This window comes from Doryrhamphus excisus, linkage group LG22 (assembly GCF_037039965.1).
Source record: "Doryrhamphus excisus strain RoL-2023G ecotype Guam linkage group LG22, RoL_Dexc_Guam_v1.1, whole genome shotgun sequence".
In the NCBI taxonomy this organism is placed as follows: Eukaryota; Metazoa; Chordata; class Actinopteri; order Syngnathiformes; family Syngnathidae; genus Doryrhamphus; species Doryrhamphus excisus.
In genome coordinates, this window is record NC_136378.1 from 11927880 (window position 1) to 11951958 (window position 24079).

A 24079-nucleotide genomic window follows, 5' to 3' on the forward strand; every position below is an offset into this window, starting at 1 on the left:
AGAGAAAACTGAGTCCCAGACGGACTTCAAATAAACTGGAAAAAGTCAGAGAAATTGCGGGAATATAGCAGACTAGAACACATCATTTATTCAATGTGCTCCTCTCACAAGTAATGAATGACAGAGGTAACCTTCCGCAAAATAAATAATCAGAATAACTCCAAATAAGACTGGAAATATTCCACCAAATCATAGAAATTGCAGCAAAACAAAAAGAATTAATCCTTTTATGATTGCTATCGTTCATCTTGCCAGTAATTAATCATAGCAGCAACCAGGAGGACTTTGAATAAACTGGAAATAGTCAGAAAAATTGCGGGAATATAGCAGACTAGAATACATCAATCACATCATTTATTAATGCGCTCCTCTCACAAGTAATGAATGGCAGAGGTAACCTTCTGGAAAATAAATAAGACTGGAAATATTCCACCAAGTCATAGAAATTGTAGTAATTCGGCAGCATAGAATATGACACTTAATGGATGCGATGAAGGGGGGGGGTGATAGAGACTAGTGTGAATACTGCTGTTGTCTTCCATGTGATGACAATCTCCATATACTTGGTCCTTTTAGTGTAATCCTGCTCCCAAACAAATACCCAAGTACCCACAGTGCTTCTAAAGAGTACACATATAATAATAATACACATCATAATACACTTTATATGTTCCTCCACTGTGACATTGTCAAAGAGCAATCTGGTAAGTTGTCGTGCATGCGTGTGTGTTGTGATGGTGTGTAAAGTCGCGTGAATGATTTTCCAGGATCAGCTGCTCCGTTGGCCTCGCAAGCCCAGAAGATTACAAGCTGGGCTCTCATTAATGATTTATCCCCTGAATGCAACATCTTGTGGCTTTTTATCACCGAGGCTTCCCGACTCCTGGAAGCTCCTGTGAGGCTTGCCATCCAAACATTATTTCATCCACACCGTGTACATAAAGTACTGCTTCAGTAAGCACTACTTTTCTCGACGTATGCGTGAAACATGACTTCCAGTCCTCTTGACCCTCTTATGTTCTTAACATGGCCTGCACTGATAGGCCTGTGGGGCTTTAGGGGTTATCGCCAGTAAATAGAAGCCCTGTTTCAAACCCGGCTCAACTAACAGCATACATCAAATATTTATCAAATTTGAGAATTTTGGGGCGGGAGAGCCGTCTAAGATGTGAAAGACTAACGTATACTGCATCAGTACAGTATCAAGCCACACTTCAACTACCATAAAACTGCTTTGACAGTGCCAGATGATTGCAGAACTTGTTTGACTATTACAAAGAGGGCCTGACGATCACACAGATAACACGGATAAGTGATAAAACGCACCCCTGCATGCAGAACGTGTGGGCCGACTTGAATAATCATGCAGTGGCAGCCTCCTGGCTGTCATTAATATTGCAGCAAAGCCACACATGTTGGATCTGCACGGCTAAACTACTTGGCGGGGTTTCAATCAGTGCAGTTACGTGCATAGTGAGATTCAATTAAAAAAATCACTTTCAAAAAGCTAGATTGTGATTGTAGAGGTTTGCAGGTTTCCACTCATGTGTTAAAAAAACATTAATACATAATTCAATAAATACCTGTGTTTATAAAAGAGCATTACTATTGAGTTTTTACACATGAACTTAACACTGTAGTGCCGATGCTTGACTCGTGTGGGCTACACTGCCCCCTTGTGTTTACAAAGTGAACTACAAAGGCATCTGATTAGAATCAGACTGTTTGTTGCCAGATAGGGAAACGTTTCACAAACTAGGAACTGCAGTGGTGCAACATAAAGCAGATTTATGATACCAAATAATCAAACTATAAGGCCAAACAATGATAATGATAAGATTGTAATAGATAGATAAATAATGGATCTCTTCACAGCAAAAACAAACAAACAATGCCTTTCACGGCGCACCATAGCTGCCGAGGATGCATTTAGGAAGATTTTTAACATCCTAAAAGATGCTGATGGTTACGGAACAAATAAAAAATCAAGGGGTAAACCACCAAAAATTCAGAGGATCTGATTGGCTGTCCGTCAAGACACAAATGAAACTTGTTACCGGTGCCAAGTGTGTTCTAATAACCATCAGAGAATGCTTTTAAGAAGAAAAAAAGTTCTTCAAAGGTCTCGTCTCCTATAAGGCCCCAAAATTAGACGTTTGGAGTTTTATTCTCAGATGAAGAAAACAGTAACCTTAGCCGTCCTGTTGGCTTCCAATGTTACTGGCATGATAAGGAAATCATGAGATTTTTCCACAAGGTGGAGGAGGCGCCATCACGATCTGGGGTGCTTTTTACTAAAGGTATGGGTTGTGCAGGGGTGTCAAACGGCAATGTTTCAGGGGGCATCCCTCATGACTGAAGGCCCTCGTCTAAAGGTCTACTTAGAACCTCCTTATGACCAAACAGTGCAATGTAAATTCTTGCAATTTGTCAACTGCTCCAAAATGGTCATCAGAAGTATATGTCGTATATATCTATATCATCTATATCTATATATACACATATATTTGAAAATAACAACAGCGTTCATTTGATTGGTTAAGATTACACTCGGCTGTGTTAAACCCTCATGCCTTCTTCCTCCCTCTTTGCCACTTGCGCTAGTGGGTGGGATGGAGGCGTGGGTGCGCCAGACTGCGCGGATTACAAAATTTGCAAGTGTGCTGGCCACACCCAATTGTCGCGGTGCAAGATCTACGAAATTAGAGCCATACTTAAGACACCCCTGATTAATATCATGAATATGAACAACACCAGAAGATATACATTCAACATAGAAAAGCACATGGTCACTCCAAATGAATTGTAATGGCTACTAAATTATTGAGTTGCACAGTTGAAATGTGTTGATTTTTATTCAAAAGTTACTGTCTCCAGACAAGTACAAATCAGAAAACAGAGTGGGAGAATAGACAACTTAGGGTGTAGGCAAGAGTGCAGAAACAAAAGCACAAAATAAAATGGCCAAAAAGGAAAGAAATTAAAATTTGAATATATACACATGATCTAATAAGGATTTATACCATATGTAGTGGTACGCAACAAACAATAAACAGTTCTTTGTCCTTAAAAGAATTGAGTTTTTACTTACATAAAATAATTAGGCAAAACACATATAGGCTGCTCATCTACGTAATCACATGACATTTGACCACCTCATGTCTTGTTCTAAGAAGCCGACGATGCACCTTTAAACATGACCACTCTGCTGACATGGAAGGTTTAGCGCGACAGGAGAAGCATGTTTAAGGCTCAAGCATGGAATGACTACAAAAGAAGACAAAACAGTCCATTCAAACGAGTGGGTGTCAAAATCTAAGCTGTCGTCTAGCTGCCACGGCGCTGCTGAATTACTTGTCTTTAATCATTTCACAGATTAGATTTCTTTGTGTGTGTGTGTGTGTGTGTGTGTGTGTGTGTGTGTGAGAGACACGAGTCAAGTTGAGAAAATCTTTAAAGCTGAATTTCATTCGTTTTATCCAAACTAATTTACACATTAGGAAAGAAGGTAGAAACCCCAATACATTAAAAGGGGAGGGAAGAAAAAAGCAAAAAAAGGTAAAAATACAAATCTAAAAATCTTCCTGGCCGCATGGTTTTTGACATGCTTTCATTTTTTCTTACATTGGTGTGACTGAAGGTTGAAAAGAAGCAAAGCACATATATAAAAATCAGCACCGATTCATATAGATTTTTTTATTTAAAATGTACGATACCCATTTTGACATGATGCTGCTAGATTGTAAGAGAAGAATGAATTGGACTTTGAACGTTCCTCTTAGCGGATGATGGTTAAGGAGTGGTCCAGATCTTGGGGTAAGCTCTAAGACGTACTACTTGTCGAGCATGGAGCGTTGAGACTGGGATTGTTTCTACATCATCTGAACCACCAGTGGTTATGAGGACCTCAACTTAAAGACAACAAACAGAAAGACCTCCGTCCACGTGGCTAACACAGTACAGGCAAGCTACTACAGTCCGTTTATAAATTACTACATCACACCTGGTAACTTACTACGTTGGAAAAAGGGTTAGACAGAAAACAAATGAATATTTCTTAAATTAAAAACACACCAATCCATCCACTGTTGGGAGTGGGGGGGGAAGGCAAAGAAAGTCAAATTGGGGAAGATGCTATTGTGGATTTCAAAATGGGGTTGGAAGTGGCCCAACAGGAAGAGCTTACCCAAGATTAGAAAAGTATAGATTTCAAGTCCTCTCTGAGCAAAGCAACACTGAGTGTGGCTCATCATTGGTCCACGTGGAGTACAAGCCCAAACTTCTTGGTTTTTTTTGTCATTTTTGCTTTTTCTTACAGAAAACACACTTGTTTTCGCATCTAAAATTCTCTTTAAATACAAAGCTCCTCTTCTCGTATCCCAGCTTGAAAATCATCTGGATAGGAGTTTAAAACATGGACACTCCAAGGACCTGCAAGAAGGAACACAAAAATGATGCTTTTCACCGCTTTAAAAGAAAAACCATCACGCTGGGAGGGAAAAGGCTGCCATGTTGGGATTCAAAATGGTTTCCAGAGAAGATTAGAATAGTAATAGCACATTTTAAAAGATGGAAAAACTAGATCTACCGTTTAGTTTGCTTATCTTAAATAATATGCACTCCACTTCAAATCATCTGCCGACATAGCAAGACGAGTCTAACATAGAAAGTGATTTCACCCTTGTAGAATTTTAATTAGTTAAAAAATGACACTTGTAAAATTTGTATGAACATGCATTGTGTTCTGCATCCTTGTGGTGTATTACTGGTGTGTTTTATGTGTGCTGTTGTATTTGCTACTGGGTGTTGTGTACTCTGTACTCTGTTGTGTCCTTTTTAGGGTCGCGGGTATGCTGGAGCCTATCCCAGCTGTCTTTGGACTGATCGCCAGCCATTTTTAGTAGACAAGCAACCATTCCATGGACAATTTGGATTCCATGAAAACTCCACACAGAGATGTCCAAGCGGAGAATCAAACCCATACCAGTACCTAGACAATACATTCTTAAAATGTGTGTGAAGCATATCGAAGAGAGACTTGGAGGCATCTGGAGCGGAATCTAAACTAATAAATTACAACACTCACTTTTATTGCAAATGTTGATCCAAAATGAGAGGAGAAAGTCAACTGTGAAATGTTATGGGCGCATGAATACCTGACAAGTTTTTGCTATTCGCTGGTGGTCCTGGAGTGGAACCCCTCCAAAAAGCAGGCATCAACTGTATTCTATTGTACTGAGACGCACCAGCATTCAAACCTATAAACACGCATGTTTTTTAACTGATGCAAACCCAGCCAGCTGGCTGGCTGCGAGGCAGACATGCTACCCACATGCTCCACTGTGCTGCTCTAGTCGTCGTTGAACAAATGGCCAACCAAATAAGACACGAGTCGGTACGATATAGAGAAATGTTTTTCGCTTTTGTTATGTCTAGCAGTGAATAACTGGACACACAACTTCAACATGTCGGCTGGTATCTGACCTGAACATCAAGGCCGAGTGTAAGAACAAACCCCACAAGGAATTTGAGAGCTGGGATAGCTGAACTGGTACAAAGACCTTTCATACAAGTCATGTAGTCGCCACCGGGCCAAGTGTTGGACCAGTCACAACAGCCCATACTGCAGCATGCATGTTTGCAGCATGTGTGACATTTAACATGTAAGAAGTATTACATACCGACTCATCCATGATCGAAGCGGGGTCAAAGTAGTCCGGCTTGAGCTCAGACCTCTCACGCCGATTTTTAGATGGTGGCTAGAAGAGAAGATGATACGCATGTTAAAAAAGAAATACATTCCATTGAGAAGTTCCTTGAGCTACGAGACATAGAGAAATCAACTTGACATTTGGCATGCGTGTTCCGCATATGTTTGACATTACATTTAGTTCTGCTTTTACACTCATCACGCATGCTTTTGTGGAGTGGCTGTAAACTGTCAAATAAATTGGTCATGACACTGTAATGCTCTGTCAACACAATGTTTCATTAAACAAAGCACACACACAGGCCCTTTTACACTCGGCCAAAAAATCTTTTTGATGATCACAGTTTTACTTCTCTCACATTAAATGACATTCAAAAACGGACACAAGACGCTCCGTAATAACTGGTGCAGGCCGAACAAATCAACCATCTGACTGACTGAAACCTTTTGTCTGGCTCATTAAAAACATGAAATGAACCGAAACCGTCGCCAAAGGCCAATGGGAAGCTGCACCATGCAGTTGTGATGCTCACTCAACCCCCCTTCACCCTCTACACTCCACTCCTCTATCCTCCTTTAACTCCAGCTACCTTCTGTCCCTCTACATTAACCAATTGGTCGAGGCAGACGGCTGCCCCAAGGAGCCTGGGTTGTGTTTGAGGTGGCTTCCCTAGAGTCAGTCGGCAAGTGTTTGCTCATGCGGGGTTGAGGGGCTATTGTGTCGCTCTGTGCAGACACATTAGTTGAGCCTCAAAGGAGACTCAGCAAAAAAAGGTTTATGAATTATATCTACCACTTTATAGTATCAGCCTTCCTGGTGACCTCCAGACACAAGACAAAAACACCTTGAAAAATGAATTGGAATGCGGCAGTTCAGGTTGGAGGTTCTCACCAGGTCAATGTCCATGGTATCAAAGTCCATGCCTTCATTCAGGTCATCCATGCGACCCTCAGACGACATCATCACATCTTCCACAATTGGCTCTTCATCTTCCTCCATGAGGCCGGTGCCACGACGTCTGCACACGGGCAACAGTGTGTGGTTATTGACAACAAGTGTACAAACAGGATGTGCCACGGGGTGCACGTCTTACATAGCATGCTGCAGATTGGTCCTGAGCTTGGCGTAGTTCATGGCTCTTTCCTGCTGCTGACGAGCCTCTTCCTGCTGTCTCTGGGCCAGCATCCACGTCACCTGGGAACTAGAATAATGACATCAATCAGCCGTTAGTGTGCAACAATTATCTACAAATACAGTTTGGATGCCTCACTGGCAACATCAATATCAATAAAACGTGAAGGTTTAAAACACATCAGTCACTGTTTCTAGAAGACCACTTGGCAGGCAGCTGAGATTCACACTTAAATTGTAATCCCAGTCTTAGAATAAGCTCTACATGGAATTGAAGAATGGGTCTGGAGCCGGACCAATATGCACTTAAGAAATGAGAACGGGGGTATGAGCATTCAAGGAAATTCACAGGAATTATTGAAAAGAGAAAATATAAATCAAATATGCTACTGTGGCTTTGAATGCAAGACAGCTCAAAATGAATAAATGAAGTAAAATAAAATGCCCTCTGGAAAATGTTTGTAGATTCCATGTTTTATTAAGATTTTAAATGGTAAAATTTAAAACCGAGGCGGGGAAAAAGGGCTAATCATGCCCACTGTTTTTAAAGGGGATTTGAAAAGTAAGCTTTACAACCATGTATAAGACGCCTTGGTACACAAAACCTCAGTTTCATGGAAATCGTAGCAAGCCATCAGAATAGTAAAGGGCTAATGTGCCAAGCCATTCTTTTTGAATTCCAATCCCTGTGACATTTGGTTCCAGTCAGCTACATATAGATACACATACTTGTAATCCATTGGTGTCTGGTGGTGCTGAGGTGCCTGTTGATGGTGTTGTGGGTGTTGGTGGGGCTGTTGCTGCTCGTGAGGAAGGGGGTAGACACCCATGTAGCTGTCATCGCGACCCCTTTTAGGCTCTCGCATGGCGGTGGAGGTAAGGTGGGGGGACGGCATCATGACTGGTGTCTGAATTCCCTGCTGCCACACCTCACTGCTACTGCTCTCCTCTGGAAGGGAAGAGATGTATTGTCAGGAATACAGTACATACAGGAAACATGGGCGCCAGTTTTAGGCTAGCTTCGCATATTCTACTTCAAGCAGATGGCTCACAATTTGGATTTTGGTGAATACAGAGGGGGGGGAAAAAAATCTGTGGTGATACCAATTTGTTCCAAATGTGACTAATACCACAGCCTGAGGTGAAGTAGCTCTGAATTAGATTTTGCTGGGTTGTTGATGAAATGAAGTGGAAATTGTGATAATTAGAAGGCTCCCACCATCTGTTGTTTTATGTTTTTGCCCATCAGCTTGATTGGTTGAGCCAAGATGCTTGGAACACATTGGAACAGTTGGAAGACACTTTTGTTTTTCTGGGCTTTAACTGTCCCATCATACCAGTATCTGTGCTCCCCTACATTGAAATGTTGTGACGCAGCTTTTTCTTGGTGTTAAGAGATGCACAGAAATCATTTCTTTAGTTTCTATTGACTTCCAAATGTTTTGTACCTTCTGGCAGCTTCCTCTTGGCTGCAGAAGTTCCAGCTGTCGCAGCAGGAGCCTTGGTCTTCTTGGAACGAACAGAGGAGCCTCTGCTGGAGTAGCCACTCATCACTGACATTGTGTCGTCATCACCGCCAGCCTGTAGGGAATTCCTGTATGAAATGAGGGGGAGCCAGCAGTCCTCTCGCTGCAGTGCCATCTGGAACGTCATGAAACGCTCCAAGTACATGTGGCTGTGGAGACATGGGATTGTAACCGTTAGTTAGCAGTTAGTTAGTAAGCAGTATAAAAAACGCAGGGGACAGCAAACATCAAACTTACACAGTCCTCTTGTCTTGTCTCATCAGCTTGGAGGAGAACTCGCTGAGGATGTCTAAGAAAGCCAGGTTGAGGGGAGGGCCCCCTTCTCCCTGGGGACTTGGGTCCTTAAAAGCAAACTCAATTCCATCCCTATGAAAGGAACAGACATGCAGAAGAGGAAAATGTGAGCTGGAAAAAAGGAAGGTGTGATGGACTTGAATGATGCAATTGATGCTGCAAATTGTATTGTGGAATATACAGCGTCAAGAAAACGCAACTCAATGTCAAATCCACACTAAAATCAAGTCGCAACCCGATGCAAGTCATCTACTTTGTATAGCCAACGACATTTACATTACATCTTATTACTTGCAAGTCCAAAAGTGTAAGGGGAACAATGAGAAGGTCTCACTTGTGCAGCATGGCGATGGCATCTCTGGTTTTGACTTGGTCCAGGCCAAACGTGAGAGAGAACCGACGGGCTAACTCTTTGATTCCACAGAAAGCAGAGGATGAGCGATCAAAGCCGTGGCCCAGCTCTGACAGCATTTCATTGAAAAGCTAACCGGACAAAACAGACACATTAACAATTTTAATGCTGTGGTCCAAGTGGCCAATGGAGCGCTGCTGAATGACCATGTGACGTTGAGCACAACTCTTGAGCACTGACCTGCTGAAGACTGAGGATGAGGGTTTTGGCACATTGAATCTTGTCGATTTGCCGGGTCTTACTCATCGTTTCCTTGATGATGTCGCCATAATCATTATAATACTGTAAAAATAACATATACACATTTCAAGCTGCTATAATGACCACACTGTTATTTTTGTCAGCTTAGTTGTATAACTGCAAGTAGCAAAGCAGACCGGGGAGAAGAAAATGATAATGTCCAAGAGGAAAAACAAACTAACCCTCATGTACTGTTTGAAAATGTCAGCGCCGGTTTTCATTTCTACCACACAGTAGATGATGAGTTTACAATAGGCAGCAAGGAGGTTTCTCCTCTTGTGTAAAGCTTCAATCTTCACAGCCTCATCGTCCTGTTGGCCATCTGATACAAAAACCACAAACAAATATTAGTTTTCATTTCACTATCACGTCTGTTTCCATCATATCTACAGTCACACATGACGAGCAAAACTACTAGGAGTTAAGAGTTTACGCTCACAAGAGCCATTCCTCCTCTCAGCCCCCAGGGTTAGAACCGAATCAAGAAAAAAGGTCTTTCAGTTCACTGGCCCCTCAGAATGGAATCAGTTCCAAACTATGCTGTCTGTTAGTGAGCTGGTCTCTCTAAACACTTAAATCCTGGTTAGAAAGTTTGGAGAAAAGCTGTGGTGGTTGTACATGTTGTATTTAACTTTATGATCCACTGTTTTAATGTGTGTACATGTAAACTCGGTCAGTCATATGTTTTGATGTTAATTGTTGTATGTTGTGCTGCTGCCACTTGGCCTAGGTCACTCTATTAAAGATTTTTTTCCCTAGAAAAAACAAAAACAAACAAAAGGGTTTTTCCAAATATCATTTACCAATGGAAACGTTTCATAAAGTATTTTTAGGGGTGAATCTATCATAAAGCCTTTAGACATATGTCATGAATTAACATTTTTCTTTCAGTGGAAATAATGTGCACATGTATTAATTTGTTTCTTATTTGCGGCCAAATAGTTGTTATTTTGCCCTGTTCCAGATGTCAGAAAATTTCCTTCAGGTGTTCCAGAAATTAATAGGTTAGAGACGGAATTAAGAGAGGTCACAGTGACTTTGATCTTCCCAAAATCTAATCAGGTCTTCTCCCGACTCTTTGGAGAAACTGCTTTAAGGCAGTCGGACATATCACTTTCACAAGAATAGGCTGTATCGGTGTTTGAAAAAACAAAACGCCTCAGGCCATGTCTGTTGCCAGCCAGACCAAAGATAATAAAAATTGAACCGCTGGTGAGAGTGACCAAACTAACTTTTAAAAGTGGTCTCACTTCTGATCTTGAGGTCACCTCCACTAGTAACATAATGCAAACATGTTTTGTGCAGCTGTGTTGTATATGAAACAGTGCTCAACGTATCTGCCAAGTTTAAATAAAGTGCATCCAGAAAGTATTTGTTGCGCTTCACTTCTTCCACATTTTGTTATGTTGCTACCTCATTCCAAAATTGAATTACTTCATTTTTCTCAATATGAATACATGTGACTTCTTAGTTGTTTTTTTAATACTAAATTAGAAAACAATAATAAAGTTGTCATTTTGGGACATGTGTAGAATTTTGACAAATTACACATTCATTTTTCAATAAGGCTGTTACATAAAACTTCAAAAACGTGAAGTGCTGTGAATACAACTAGATTAGCTAATTCCAAAGGTGGATTTGCAATAGCTGCGTTTTGAACTGAAAGGAACGTTCATGTAATTCTCTCGCGGGACGGAATGGCTCAGGTGGTAGTATGCTTGTCTCTAAATACGAGTGTGAGCTGTGAAGCATAATTACCATCAAAGCCCAAGTGGCAAAACTAAAATCTTTCCTGCTGACAGCAACATTGAAAAATGCCAGTAGTTGGACAGCAGTAGTTATCACAGCAAGGACAAAGTAAGTACATTCACCTGTACTATTGGTATCATCATCCTGGTCTATGAAGACATGATTCAGGATGAAGGAGAGCAGTTCAGACTGAAGCGAATCCTCTGGGGAATAGACTAAAGGCTCCAGGTGTTCCCTGCCTCCAGACACCATCTGGTGGCTGAAGATGAGCAGGAGGTCACAAAGGATGGTGAATGCCTGCAGTGAATGGAAAAAAATAGATGCTCAACTAGACAAAAGGAGCCCTTGAAAATAAACAATTAACGGCATAATTTGGTAGCACATGCTATGACAGATATTTGACGAAATGTCACCTGTTCTTTGACGGCGGTGTTGACATTGGTGAGGTACCGCTGACACATCATACAGAAGGCCCTCATCTGTTTCCTCAAGGTCACCATGTCATCCTGAAAAGTTCAAACAGGTGTTTAGCATTACAGCCATGCTTCAAAGAAGTACGGTGCGGCCGGACTCACCTTTCGAGAGCTGCCTTCAGATGACTTGGCCAAGTGCCACAGGATGACATAGTGCGTGCACTGCAGTGAATGGATGACTATCTGCTCCACAAAATAAACCACATACCATTGTAAACCCCCCGCACATTGAAATGATTGATTTACAGTTGTGTGCAAGTGTATGTATCTACTATATTCATATTTAGAGTCTCTCTGGTATATGGGGAACGGTCTTGGTTTGTCTTGCATGTGCCCAGAGATTTTCAATGATGTTTAAGTCTGGAGACTGTGTGGACAGCTTGTGTTTCTTGAGGTATGTTTAGGATCATTATCCTGTTGTAGAACCCATACTTCTTTTCAGCTTCAGCTTTTTTACAGATGCTGATGGTATTTAATGGAGTCATTGTTCCCTCCGCCGGGGCAAAGCTTCCTGTCCCAGTGGTTGCAACACAACCCCAAAACATGATGGATGCACCCTCATATTCCGTTCTTTTCATGAAAATGCTTTTTTTCCTCCAACCATACCTTTGCTTATTGTGGCCAAAGAGTTCTATTTTAACTTCCAAAAGTCACTAGGCTTCTGTAGGTGCTTTTTCAAAAGTTGTATTTTATGATGAGTACGCAGGTAACGTTTTGATTTTTACCTGTCCCCGGTCGTCTAGATCTCAACTTGACCTCCACAGTTCCCCTCACGAGGTGTAGGTGAGTTGTTGTCCACCCCGGCATTGTGGGCATCAATAACTTTCTTTTTTACTGTAACCCATGTTTGCACAAGGTTTGTGGAGTCACCAAGCTGACCAATGACAACCGCTTCAGGACTAATGAGCTGGTAGAGGTCTGAGGTTGAAGGTCTGAGAGTGCCCAGATGTTTCATTTTTGTAATTTTGTTCAATTTATAAATGATGCATTAATGTTTCCTGAATGTTTCCCCCCCAGATACCAGAGAGACTACAAATATGTCTGTGCCCTGACTTTTGCACATCACTGTATATTAAAGTGTTTTGAATTCACCTGTTCGGGCATGTCTCCATTCTCTATGCCTGTGTTGAGCAACTTAAAGTTGCTTGTAAAGAGATCCCAACCAGATAGATCATGTGCACTGCAAGACACATAAAACAGACAAACTCAACACTTGAATACATCATTCATGGGATAGACGAGAATACAAACAGGAGCAATCAAGTCGCTTGGGGAAGAAAAATATTTCGTACTTGTGAAAAGCTGTGATCCTCTTTAGAGTTGACAAAACCTGATAAGCATCATCTTCATCAGAATCTTCACCCTGGAAAGGGAAATGCCATTTCCTTTAGTCAATCATACACAACAAACATGCTTGACACCTGTTATATATTACGTATTAAGTATATACACTTAATTAGGACAACAAATGGCTTCAGAAATAGCACTGTTGTATTTGTGTTTGCATTATAGTCATTACACTGTCTTACATGAAAAATACCTCCGCCATGCAATGTTCGGTGTAATTTGGCATTCAGAGTGTAAAATATGGTAATGATTATTAATAACCTTTACACAAATAACCCTCAAGATAAATGTGCCAATTATAATGACATGAAGCCTTACATAAACAATATTAAGACATTCTTTGTGGGCTTAAGAATACAGTGGAACCTCGGTTTTCGACAAAACTAATTCCCCATAAATGCCTCAGTATTCATACATGCAAACAGCACACTGTTTGTGTGCACACTGTTTGAACAAAGCATCCGCACATTAGTGACTACTGGTCCTTTTAGAGTTGCGCCACTATAACCAGGGAATCCCTTAATGATCTTTATTATGTCTGTTGCGGCTGTTTTTTCTTCACAGAACAATGAACACATTGTTCAACTCATCAGTCTCCTTCCTTCCTCCTTCCAAGCATCGCGCCATGCACTAATGAGGCATTCAATCACATTGTGTATTTCAGAGTGGAGTTGAAAGTGCCAGAACTTTGATTAAGAAGGCGACAAAAATTGAAATAACTCGTAGCAAAGTATGATGGCAGCATCTGTTGCAATAGGATTGTAATGCAAAGGTTCCTGAGTTAACACAGATTGCAGGGGAAATGGTTCAACAGAGACGCATAACCAAAAGTGTGTGTAATGCTGACTATAACTGCTGCTGAAGACTACAATAAAGTTCAAGTCAGCAAGTATACAGCTCTAACCAGCCACACTTTCAAGTTAAGTTTGTCACAAACTAGAATGAAATGGCTCTTCCCCTCATCATCCAGTTCAAGTAGGACTGGCACGATAATCAAATCAAGTCATTGCATAATAAATAATGACAAATTTGTCTCCCCTGTCACTCCTACCTCTTGTAGAAAATCCTCCAGCAGCGTGTTGAACTTGTCCACCAGCTCATCCAGCAGCTGCGAGCGGGCAATGTCGACCCGGTTAAATATTGGGAACTCCTCGCTGCAGAGGGCATGGTAGGTCTTGGAACATGTCTCCAAGACTTCAGTGTCTGTGTGCTTCTCCACTATTTCTCTGATTTGGCGGAGTAGGGCTTCAAGGTGCTGGGATCAACAGTAAAAGGCAAACAGAAGAGATGAGGTAAAAAATCCAATAATAGCCATAAGGTGGGATTGACAAGTTAAATGCTGATGAAGAATAGAAAACATGCAACACGTTAAATACAGTTGTCCCTAGCTCCATTGCAGTTCAAACATCACGCCCTCACTAAATACTCAGATATTTAAGCAAACTGTACATATTCATGGTCTGATTTAAGCATTTTCAAGCATAAGCTGGCTAAATGAACAAAAATACAAATATAAGTCATTCAAAAGATGTGATATAAATATAATACACTGTTCACTTCTAATGTTATGCAACTGTAAAATCGAAGTACAAGAAAGTGTGGCTGACCTTCTCCAGACGTCCTGTGGTATAAATTTCCAGGTCAAAAAACTGAGGAAGCTGTAACAAGTTGGTCACCTTCTCGGCATCCACAGCATACTATAAGATAAACATTCAACATAATATTTTCAGAAGAATGAATGCTGTATAAGCTAACAGGATGAAGGAAAGAAATTACATGCCTTGGCCAGCAGAGGGGGCAAAGCCACAGCAAATAGCTCTGTCATTCTGGTTCTGTCATCAAGCTGAGTCTTCCTTTCCTTTGCCGTCATCACCTGGACATGCAAATGCAAATCAGTACATAGCAACTAAATTATAATAATTATGTACATTTACACACCCACACAGTAAATCATCTGCATTCAAATGAGCTCAGCAGTTAACTTTTTAATGTCCGTGTGTGACTATTATTAATGTAATTACAGTTTTTAAAAGGTGGTTAATTTACTGAAAGTGGACGACTTTGGACAAATATTAAAGTTTGTGTCATAAAAAATGTACCATCTCCTGTTTAGAAATCTTATTTAACAACAGAACACAAATGGATTTATTATTTATTATATATTTATTTCATGCTACTGTATGTAGACATGCATGTGCAAATGTGAGCGTTGTGTGCTTCTTAATGCACACAGGTTGTTAAAACATTCAAAATGTTTCCTCCTGGTCTCCATGTAAGCAAGAACTGGTTTTAAATAATATACAACATAGTACATCTAATATCGCTCTATATTTATTAACGGATGCATTGTGACGTGGAAACAAATTCTGCTGTGGTTGCTTTTTCAAGCTTCAGATTGAACAAAATTGTGCATGACAGCTGATGAATGTGTTATATGTGGACAGATTTTTTTAGCTCCATTCATGTAGATGGAGAGTTCTTTAATGGCAGAGTGGGGAAATGAGCATTTTTGAAAATACCCGTGTTCGTGCGGCCATTGCGTTAAGAGTTCTATAATGTGACCCTTACCCGTTTCCCTGTGCCTCTTCCAACAGGCGGGTGGCATTCAGCAGCCTGGCGTACAGTGCACAGCATGATTTCAATCAAAGCTGTCTCTTGTCTGTCAGTCAGAGCTACAAAAACCACACAAAAACAATTCATCAATGACTACATTTGCTCCATACCGCTTGTTAGCAAGAGGTTTGTGTCATACCTTCCTCTCCTGGCATTGGATCGTCCAAGAGTAAACTGGTCATACAGTCCCAGTCCTTCAGTAGCTCAGCACCACACTCCCAGAGAGAATCCACCAAGTAGGCTGCGTGTTCATGGAGCTAAAGACATGTAAATACACATTATGGGTGAGTAACTTTATAGTTTGGAGTCAATCAAAAAGAGAGATAAGAGAACCAAAACTCAACTGTACCTCGCTCTCCAGGAAGAAGAAGACAGTGGTCTTGATGAGGTTGGCATTGGGACTTTGTCGGCCTCTCCTCTTGGGTGCACCTTCCTCCTCTGGTTCCCGCTGGCTGAACAATCTTTAATTTGATAAAATTCAGTGTTTTAGGAACACACACAAAAAAAACCAACACAAAACCATCAATTAGTCCTCTAGAAGACTCATGAGAATTCCCTGTCCTAGTGGAGAAGCTTTTTCATGAAATGATCACAAAACTTAGCTTTTTGCTGTAATCAAAATAACACCAGCATGTGATTTGTAACATCACTAACATCTGTTACAACTTTTATAAAACATGATTAAAAGCTTTAAGACTGTTTTTCTACACTGATGTGGTTGTCCAACACAGTGGACCAAAATAATATGAATTATGTAACCTGGGTGATACAATAGAACTGAATCTCGAACATGATCTGGCCAGTGTAAAGTTCAATTCACGTCTGACATACTTTTTGTAGAGGAATTCTCCTGCTGCAATAGCGACAGGCCTGTGTGCTGAGTAGACCAGATGATAGACGCTCTCGCAGTCCTCCGGAGTCAATACCTCATCTGTACTACTGCAGAAACACACAAAGCCAGCCAGTCAAGTAAGGGCACAATGTTGCAGCAAGTGACTTTTATGTGTTGTATATAATACTTTGTAAAAAGGTCCAAGGGGTTGTCCTTGAGTTATATTTGATTTATCACTGACAAAGTGCTGAAAAACTGGGACAAACTTACTTCAAAACTAAAGTGAGCAACTTAATTGCTTGAACTGCAACATCATACTCCTTATCAAGGGTCATGGAGACAATACGATCCTGAGGAGGGGGAAAGAAACAAATTCAAAAGGCAAATTTATGTCAGCTCCATCAGACATGTCATCACAGCCTTCAATAAATATGTTTGAGGTGTTGTATTTAAGATGTCCAGCAGGTGGCGCTGACCTTGAAGCGACTGGTGAAAAGTTCCAGCCTTGCATTGAGCTCTCTGTTGTAGTACAGACCCTGCAGAGCTGTCAGACACTTCAGACGTACCTCACCTTGCTACAAAAAAATTACATAACAGCACAACAAAATATTGATCATTTAGGTATTCTGTTACTGCAGCCATTTTTATCAATACAAGTCAAACACCAACACAGGAAGCATCTGGTCAAGACAAAACAAAAATTGCATTTCCCTCTTTTAAGAGGTGGTTTGATTTGATTGCATTGTAAATATGGTTACCGCTATTGGCACAAATGTATAAAAACAAACATCAAGAGGTCAATGTTTCCTTTCATGCAAAGTAAATCCAACAAAAGAAATTGATTGTGCTGGAGTAAATTGAAAAAGGTAAGTTGGCTTCCTAACCCACCTTATCGTGCATTGTCCATCCAACGTACTTAAGATAACTGTCGTTAAGGAAGGCGTCACTATAGAGTTTCATCCACACCCCAATCTCTTCTATACAGATGGCTCTGATTTCGGCTATCGAGTCACTGTTGAAACAACGTAATTATTCATTAAACTACAACACAAGCAGCAAAACAAAAGATGCTGATTATGTGGTGTAATACCGATAACGATGTACAAAGACTCCTTTAAATATTGCATTCATCATGTTTTCAATCTCATCCTGGTTTTCTTGGAGCTGAAAATAAAAGAACACACAAATTACCTGAAATCGTCTAGGGGAAAAAAAGAAAAGCAAGCATTAACAGGCATGAGTGCTGCAGCATAACGTGAATAAAAATGACACATATGTGGCAGCCAATATGCCAACGATCTGTGGTCAGGCTTCACAGTGAAAAAGCAGATGGATGCCAGGTGGAACCTGCTGGGATATAACCCAGTTACCAGAAGCTGCTAGTTGAATAACACTAGCCACTAACGTGGTGCATGTGCTTCCACCGCCTACCTTATTGCCGCAGCTCAAAAAGTTTCTGTTACAAACCAAAATGATTCACACTGATTTCGTCTTATGTGTGGCAGCCTATTCACACATACCTAAAGTGACTGTGCCAAACAAATATTCCTCCTACTTAAATTGGTTTCATTAACTAAAAAAATGGGGGGGGGGGGGGGGTAATTTCATTTTGAGCACTAAGGTGCCAGAATGTGCTACGTGGTGAAAGCTGCTTCAGACGATGCGGCAACAGCAATATGTATGAGAGCCTTAGGACAAAAAAAGCAGCAGCAACATTCTTTCCTATGCCTGTCTGTCTTTTTCATAAACAAACACATGAGGGCACTGCAGAGAAAAAAAATACAAATTCTTTGGCAAAGAATATAAAACCAAGAATATGCAAAAATACTCCTTTTGTGTAAAGCAACTCTGTATTTCTTAAGGAAGAATAATCCTTATGACATAGTTATAGAATAGTTTCTATGTATCCACATCCATTTTGTGAATGTAGCCTTTACAGTGAAAGTGTACTATAAAGCAATTTAAAGTAACAGCTTTTTCTCTTTTAATAATGATCTGCATATATTAACTTAAAACTACTTATTGTTTGACTAGTCAGATTTGTTTTAAACTGCTTACATGCTGATTACTGAAAATCCGTTCCAACTTCATCTATCATCAAATATTGTTGTCTTACCTCTTTTCGCTTCTGCAATAGGAGCTCCAGCCTGTCATTGGCCCTTTTGGCCACCATTTTATTCCTCTCTGCCTCATATTGGCGCTGGGTGTTGTCCATGTTGATGCTCAAGTTGAGAGCTACATTCACCAGGGCTGTCATCAGCTTCATGGCTGCTCAAGAGACAGACGATACCAGCTCACGTCAGAACATCATGTATAAAAGCTCTCTGAAATGCTTCCCAACTTGGGTTGGTGTATGACAGGGGTCGGCAAAACACGGGTCCGGAGCCGCATGCAGCTCTTCAGTTTATGTTATGGCTCACGTCACAGGCGCTGACATTTATTTTGACAGCTGAGTGGGGAAATGCGCATATGTGAAGAGTTTTAAATATCTGACTGTCTGAATTATGAGTGGGGGGAGAAAAGAGGGGGGAGAGCAATGTGTGCCTGACTGCATGTGGTAAACTACTGGCGAGACATTTGTTTTCCTCCACATTAAGATAATCATGAATGCCAAAAAATAAATATCTCAAAATTCAGCATGTTTAAAGTCATACACTTTCCCAAAGTTGCGGCTTCGGGCAAGTCGGCGATCTTACAGCAATGATACATCTAGTCCTGGGATAAACACAAATAATCTTACCTGCCAGTGTTGAGGTGTGTCTGAAGGCTCTGACTTGAGAGTCGGACAGTCCGGTGAGAAGCGAGATGACCGTGTCCATCATATATTCATCATAGATGATACTGTATTGACACTGCCGCACCAGGACCGATATGAATTCACAAAAACTTGATTTGAACTTCTTCCACATGGGCCCTGCTATAGTAAGAGGGTAGTCTCCGCTGTCCTACAGAGGCCACAAAGCAAAAGACACCAGTTATGTCAAATCAGTTATTGTCAATGTATTTTTCTTATTAGTAACTGAATTATTAACTTGGTCTACGTTATACAATCAAAAGTGAAATTACCTCATCAAATTCCTCTGTCATTCGCCTGATTATTTCCGAGTTCTGCATGTTGCGGAACATCTCTCCGCTGACAACACCTGTTGCGGGAAAAGTCAAGTTACCCAGGTGACCTTTAAACTGCACATGCTAACATACAGTGTAGCCGCAATGTATGCCAATTCGTAAGATGATGAAAGCCATTAGCTCTTTTTGTTGAGGAGTTGAAAAAAACTGTAGTCACAAACACCACAACATTAAACAAACGTTGAAATGACAAGGATTGTTATGAGCACACAAAACAGGATGTTCCAAATAAAACCGAGTGGTATTCAGCACGCAAAAACTGCAGAGTGACAAAGTAGTCTACGGTAGACTATTTTCATATACTAATTCACTATGCATGGAAGTCTGCAGAGTGAACCACTACACTATGAGTGAGCACTTGCTTCACTAAGAGTTGTAGTGCAGTAAGCCCTCTGATTTACCCACCTTTACACCCTGAGCACTGGATGAAGAAGTTGATGAGATCAAGTAGTGCCACATCTCTGTCGTGTTTGTAAGACTCAATCCAGTCGTCAACGACAGACTACGGGAGAATTACAAACATTTGTCAAAAGGGGGGGGGTGGATACAATGGTTTTCTACCTAATCAAAACATTTTTTCCCAACAGATTGTATAATATATGCAAAATCCCACCTGCATTGCACTCCTGCCCAGCTTGACCACCTCAAACAGCATCATGTTTTCCATGCCATTCTCCTGGTGGTGGCCATTTATCCGGCCTGCCCCCTTTACTCCTTTGCCTTTGTCTCCTGCTGCCTTCTTCCCCTTCTTTCCACCCTACAAGGAAAACAATGATATTACAAAAATAGACGCCACTTTTTCCCTCTTATAATCTTCACACAAAAACCTTCCTTATTTTCAACTCTTTGTCATATTTTGGATTTACATGTCAAATTTAATTAGTTTTTGCCCACTTCATGCTCTCATTTTTTTCATTATTTTGCAGGTATATTACTACAGTCATTATGCAATTTTAAACAAATAAACAAATAAGCTGGAAGGATGTACTGGTAGCATTATAAGGTTGCGGTAAAGTACATATCAGTGCATTAAAATAGCAACACGTGCCATAAGATTTGCTATCACCAACACATTTTGAGCATGCTCGGCTCACAACCCCAGAGATTCCATCGTTGCGTCCTATTGAAGAGTAGAACGGTTGGAAGACAGCCAGGTAAAAGCACACTTGGTTCACTTAAGTTCAGAGTCTCCATTGTTGTTGAATTTATTATTATACAATGGTTAATTAATTTTATACTTTCGGGTCAAAACTGCGTATTTTGCATGATGATGTTTTGCTAAGGTTCCACATGAGTTTGTTGTTTGCAACCTTCCATTTGAATGGCTTGAATTTGAGCATCACTTTTTTGTCCACTCAAAGGCTGTGGTTTAAATCTGAATATTAATTTAATAACAAATTGAATGGGGAAGTTTAACAATCAAGATAAAGTAGTATCTGAAGTAGAAAAATACCTATAATAATGCCTATAATAAAGTCTCATTTTTGGGGGAATCCCCACTCAGTGACAGGTTTTCACCAGTGCACTGTGCAGGGATTGCAACACCAATATAAATGAAATAGCAAAGATTAAAACAATGTTAATGTACTCAATAATTAGCTTACTTATTTCTGAGCTACTTCATGCACCATCTCCTTTCTGCCCCATTCTCCTTGGGCCATGAGGCATTCAGGTGAACTTTTAATTTTTGAGTGTTAGCTGGCAATTGTTTTATTCATATACTCCCTATCACAATTGGTGTACCCCTGGGGGCACCTTTGAGAGCAACAATGATAACGTTTAAGCAGCACAATCCAAAATCTGACCGACGCTGATCCAGCCTTGTTGAGACTACTTGACCAAATGACTTTTTAAACCAAAAAAAATAATACAAAAACACCACCACCAGCCGACATGTTACCAAGAGTGAAATACATGTCTATATGTGTCACAATTTAAAGTAAAACTAAGTTAAACGCATGCATCAGTCATTGTGTGGTTATGCTCAATGATAGCCAATGTCAGTATCAAAATCATTGCCTGACAAAAACTAACATGCTTTTATGTGTGTTCTGTGCCGCCTCGCTTGCAAAGTCGGAGCGGGAAGACATGGAATATAACGCCTGCAGCAAATTGGAAGGTTAGCACCCCCCATGCAATTCTTACCCATGGCAGACAGGCAGCACCTGTAATCAACTGGCTCCTTTGGCATCTAAAATACTCAAGAAAATTCCAGCAGAGTACCAAAAAGTTGATTGCTTTATTTACCTTTCCTTTCGATGAAATTGAACTCCTTCCATCTAGATCTTCAGAAAAGTCTGTGTCTGAAGAGAACTGTGTGTCTGTATCACTGGTGTGGGGATTAAAAAAACAACAGAAACGGAAATGAACAATTTGATGTAGCTTTAGCATTGTAACAGTTGAACAGATTGCACTTACTGAGCATAGGGAAAGTCTGCTGGTATTTCTGGTGCTATCATTTCTGTAACATCTTCTGGATAACTTCCAACTTATGACTGGCTTGTAATCCTCAGAAAAAAACTGGACAGGTCAGGTTGCATGAAACCTGAAATGTGAAATATTTAATTAGAGAAATTACAGTAAATAATGATGCAGGTGAAAACACATTTTCCCATAGTAACCAAATTTGACTTTAATACTCCTAGAAAGAAAAGCTTGCCTCACATGGTAACAGTGGGCGGTACAGATGCTCTTGTGGCACTGAGCACTCTCACCATTGGCTCCCTCTTTCTCAGCCCCTTTGCTTTACAATTATGGCTCGTGACAGATTGGACCGTCTTCCTCTATGACCAAATATGGAACTTCACTGCCCGCCCCTTTCAGCCCCCGACCAATCAAAACAGGTTACCAACATCAACAAGATACTGCAGGCCACATCTATTGCATGTAGCTACTGTATGGAAAAAGTGGCATATACATGCAAGGACGCAGAGAAACTTTTGAATTACCATCATATACAGGACTTGACAGTTGCTTTTTTAAAACTGAATTGCGCCAAAACACCCCTCATGTACCACTTTGAGCGGCGTTGACAACATGCAGTGCAGACAGACATAGTAAGAGGCGATTGAAATGAATTAATGCATTAATCAAGACGACCCACAGCGGCTGTTATGCATTTATGGTGGCATTAATGGTGTAAGATAACAGGAATACAATATCTAAAACATCTGGCAATGTTGCAATGTGCTGACAGCTAAAACTTTACATTAACAAAATACAGACGAGGTTATTGCGCGTTTCCTTCGTTTGCTGCGTGTATATTACATGACAAGATGACGGGAATCAATGGGTGTTGACGGAAAAAAGTGGCGCCAAATCGGTCAGTGAATCTCATAAACTTGCTACCATGAAGCTACAGACGAGGGTCTTGTCTTCACGGCGCTGCAAAGCCCCACATTGAGGATTTCCACGTCAACGGTGCAGCAAACTACCGCCCGCTTTCCCTACAACAGTGCCGACAACACCGCGCTCTTCGTCGGCTCCTGTCAAAATTGACACCGGTGCGCGGCTGGTGCTAGCGCCGCTAGCAACCGTGGGTTTTGGCGTCGCTGTGGGAGGCTCTGATAGAGTAGAATGTGCTCACCGGAGCGATGTACTAGAGAGTAAAACTCTGCATTGAATTCCCGTGTAAGCTGTTTCGACAACGAGTCAGCGTTTGCTGCCCTTATCGTAGGAAGACCATAATAACAAAACAACGCAAGCTCGACGGTGCAATCGCATGCTAATATTAGCTAGAATACACTAGTGTTAAAAACAAACGTATCCAATGGTTGTCTTTCGGCATATAAGTCATCTAAAGGCCCACTCTTTAATGCAATAACCGTCAATAATTGTGAATTCCACAAACTACAACTCCTATTGGTTAGCCATGCTAACAGTATGTGCTAGCGTTACCTAAAAAAAACATCACGTCCTTGCGTCCTCCATCTTGCCTCGGGAGTTCCAGTACCGTATTGCATAAGCAACAAACACTGTTTACAATAATTAGGAAGTGCAACCAAGTCATTCGAAACAACAAAACATTTCTTTGTGTTCCGACTTTTATATTTCGCGTTATTGTGCTAAGAATCTAGTACGCTAGCTTGCTAACAACCAGAGCAACGCTAGTCCCCCTCACCGCGAGCTAACGAGGCGACTCGGCTCAGGCAGACATCCGCGCTCTAGGCTCAACGAGCGCTAGCCTGGTTAGCATACGGCTAGCAAAATACAAATCAACTAAGTTCCAGATAGCTTTCCGCCATTTTACAGCTAACTTACCTTGCTGAAAAATAATAGTCCCGGCAGATTCCTAACTTTAACTCAATCGACAAGCCTTCGCCTGAAACTCGCTATAATTGTGTAAAAACAGTTTAAAAGTCGCGGTCAGAGGCGGTTTCGGACGTTCTCTCACCCGCTTGCTCCGTAGTTCAATTTGTTGTTTCGACGACCTGGGAGGAGGAAATCCTGGTACAGAGCTGCCACCTAGCGGCCACCACACACCGTCGAGGATGCGATACCTAGTGGCCACTGACTGGTATTACACCCAAGGTCTGCTGCTGCTCCCTCCACAACTGGAACGATACAGGAAATGCGAAATAAAACTATTTTTAATATGAAATGATGCTGCTTTCTTATTTGTG

At 41.0% G+C, this 24079-nt stretch overlaps 1 protein-coding gene across 4 annotated transcripts; it reads right to left on the minus strand.

The window, feature by feature from the left end:
- Window positions 1–2836: 2836 nt before the first annotated feature.
- Window positions 2837–23952, minus strand: stag2b (STAG2 cohesin complex component b). 4 transcript variants are annotated; one of them, XM_058063437.2, is made up of 34 exons: window positions 23851–23952; window positions 21876–22002; window positions 21705–21786; window positions 20071–20214; window positions 19863–19959; window positions 19395–19471; window positions 19069–19273; window positions 18445–18596; window positions 17419–17492; window positions 17217–17340; window positions 16805–16903; window positions 16599–16678; window positions 16328–16435; window positions 15846–15957; window positions 15636–15753; window positions 15452–15555; window positions 14664–14756; window positions 14491–14580; window positions 13935–14138; window positions 12829–12899; window positions 12629–12716; window positions 11639–11719; window positions 11477–11569; window positions 11186–11360; window positions 9497–9636; window positions 9255–9356; window positions 8997–9145; window positions 8606–8734; window positions 8291–8517; window positions 7572–7791; window positions 6805–6912; window positions 6603–6729; window positions 5682–5759; window positions 2837–4431 (listed from the first exon to the last, which is right to left on the minus strand). In XM_058063437.2, the coding sequence occupies exons 2-34, from the start codon at window positions 21914–21916 to the stop codon at window positions 4408–4410; spliced, it is 3816 nt and encodes a 1271-aa protein (XP_057919420.1). In that variant the 5' UTR covers window positions 21917–22002; window positions 23851–23952; the 3' UTR covers window positions 2837–4407. The 4 variants fall into 4 exon arrangements, with proteins under 4 accessions (XP_057919420.1, XP_057919419.1, XP_057919422.1 ...); XM_058063436.2 differs by having other exon boundaries at window positions 23718–23865; XM_058063439.2 differs by lacking the exon at window positions 23851–23952 and adding an exon at window positions 23355–23624.
- Window positions 23953–24079: the final 127 nt, after the last annotated feature.

Coding starts and splice junctions, on each gene's coding strand:
- stag2b (XM_058063437.2), bottom strand. CDS start 21,916: ATGATAGCACCAGAAATACCAGCAGACTTTCCCTATGCTCA. Junction 18,597..19,068: donor ACACACCTCAACACTGGCAG/GTAAGATTATTT, acceptor TCTCTTGAGCAG/CCATGAAGCTGATGACAGCC. Junction 6,730..6,804: donor ACCAATCTGCAGCATGCTAT/GTAAGACGTGCA, acceptor GCCCGTGTGCAG/ACGTCGTGGCACCGGCCTCA.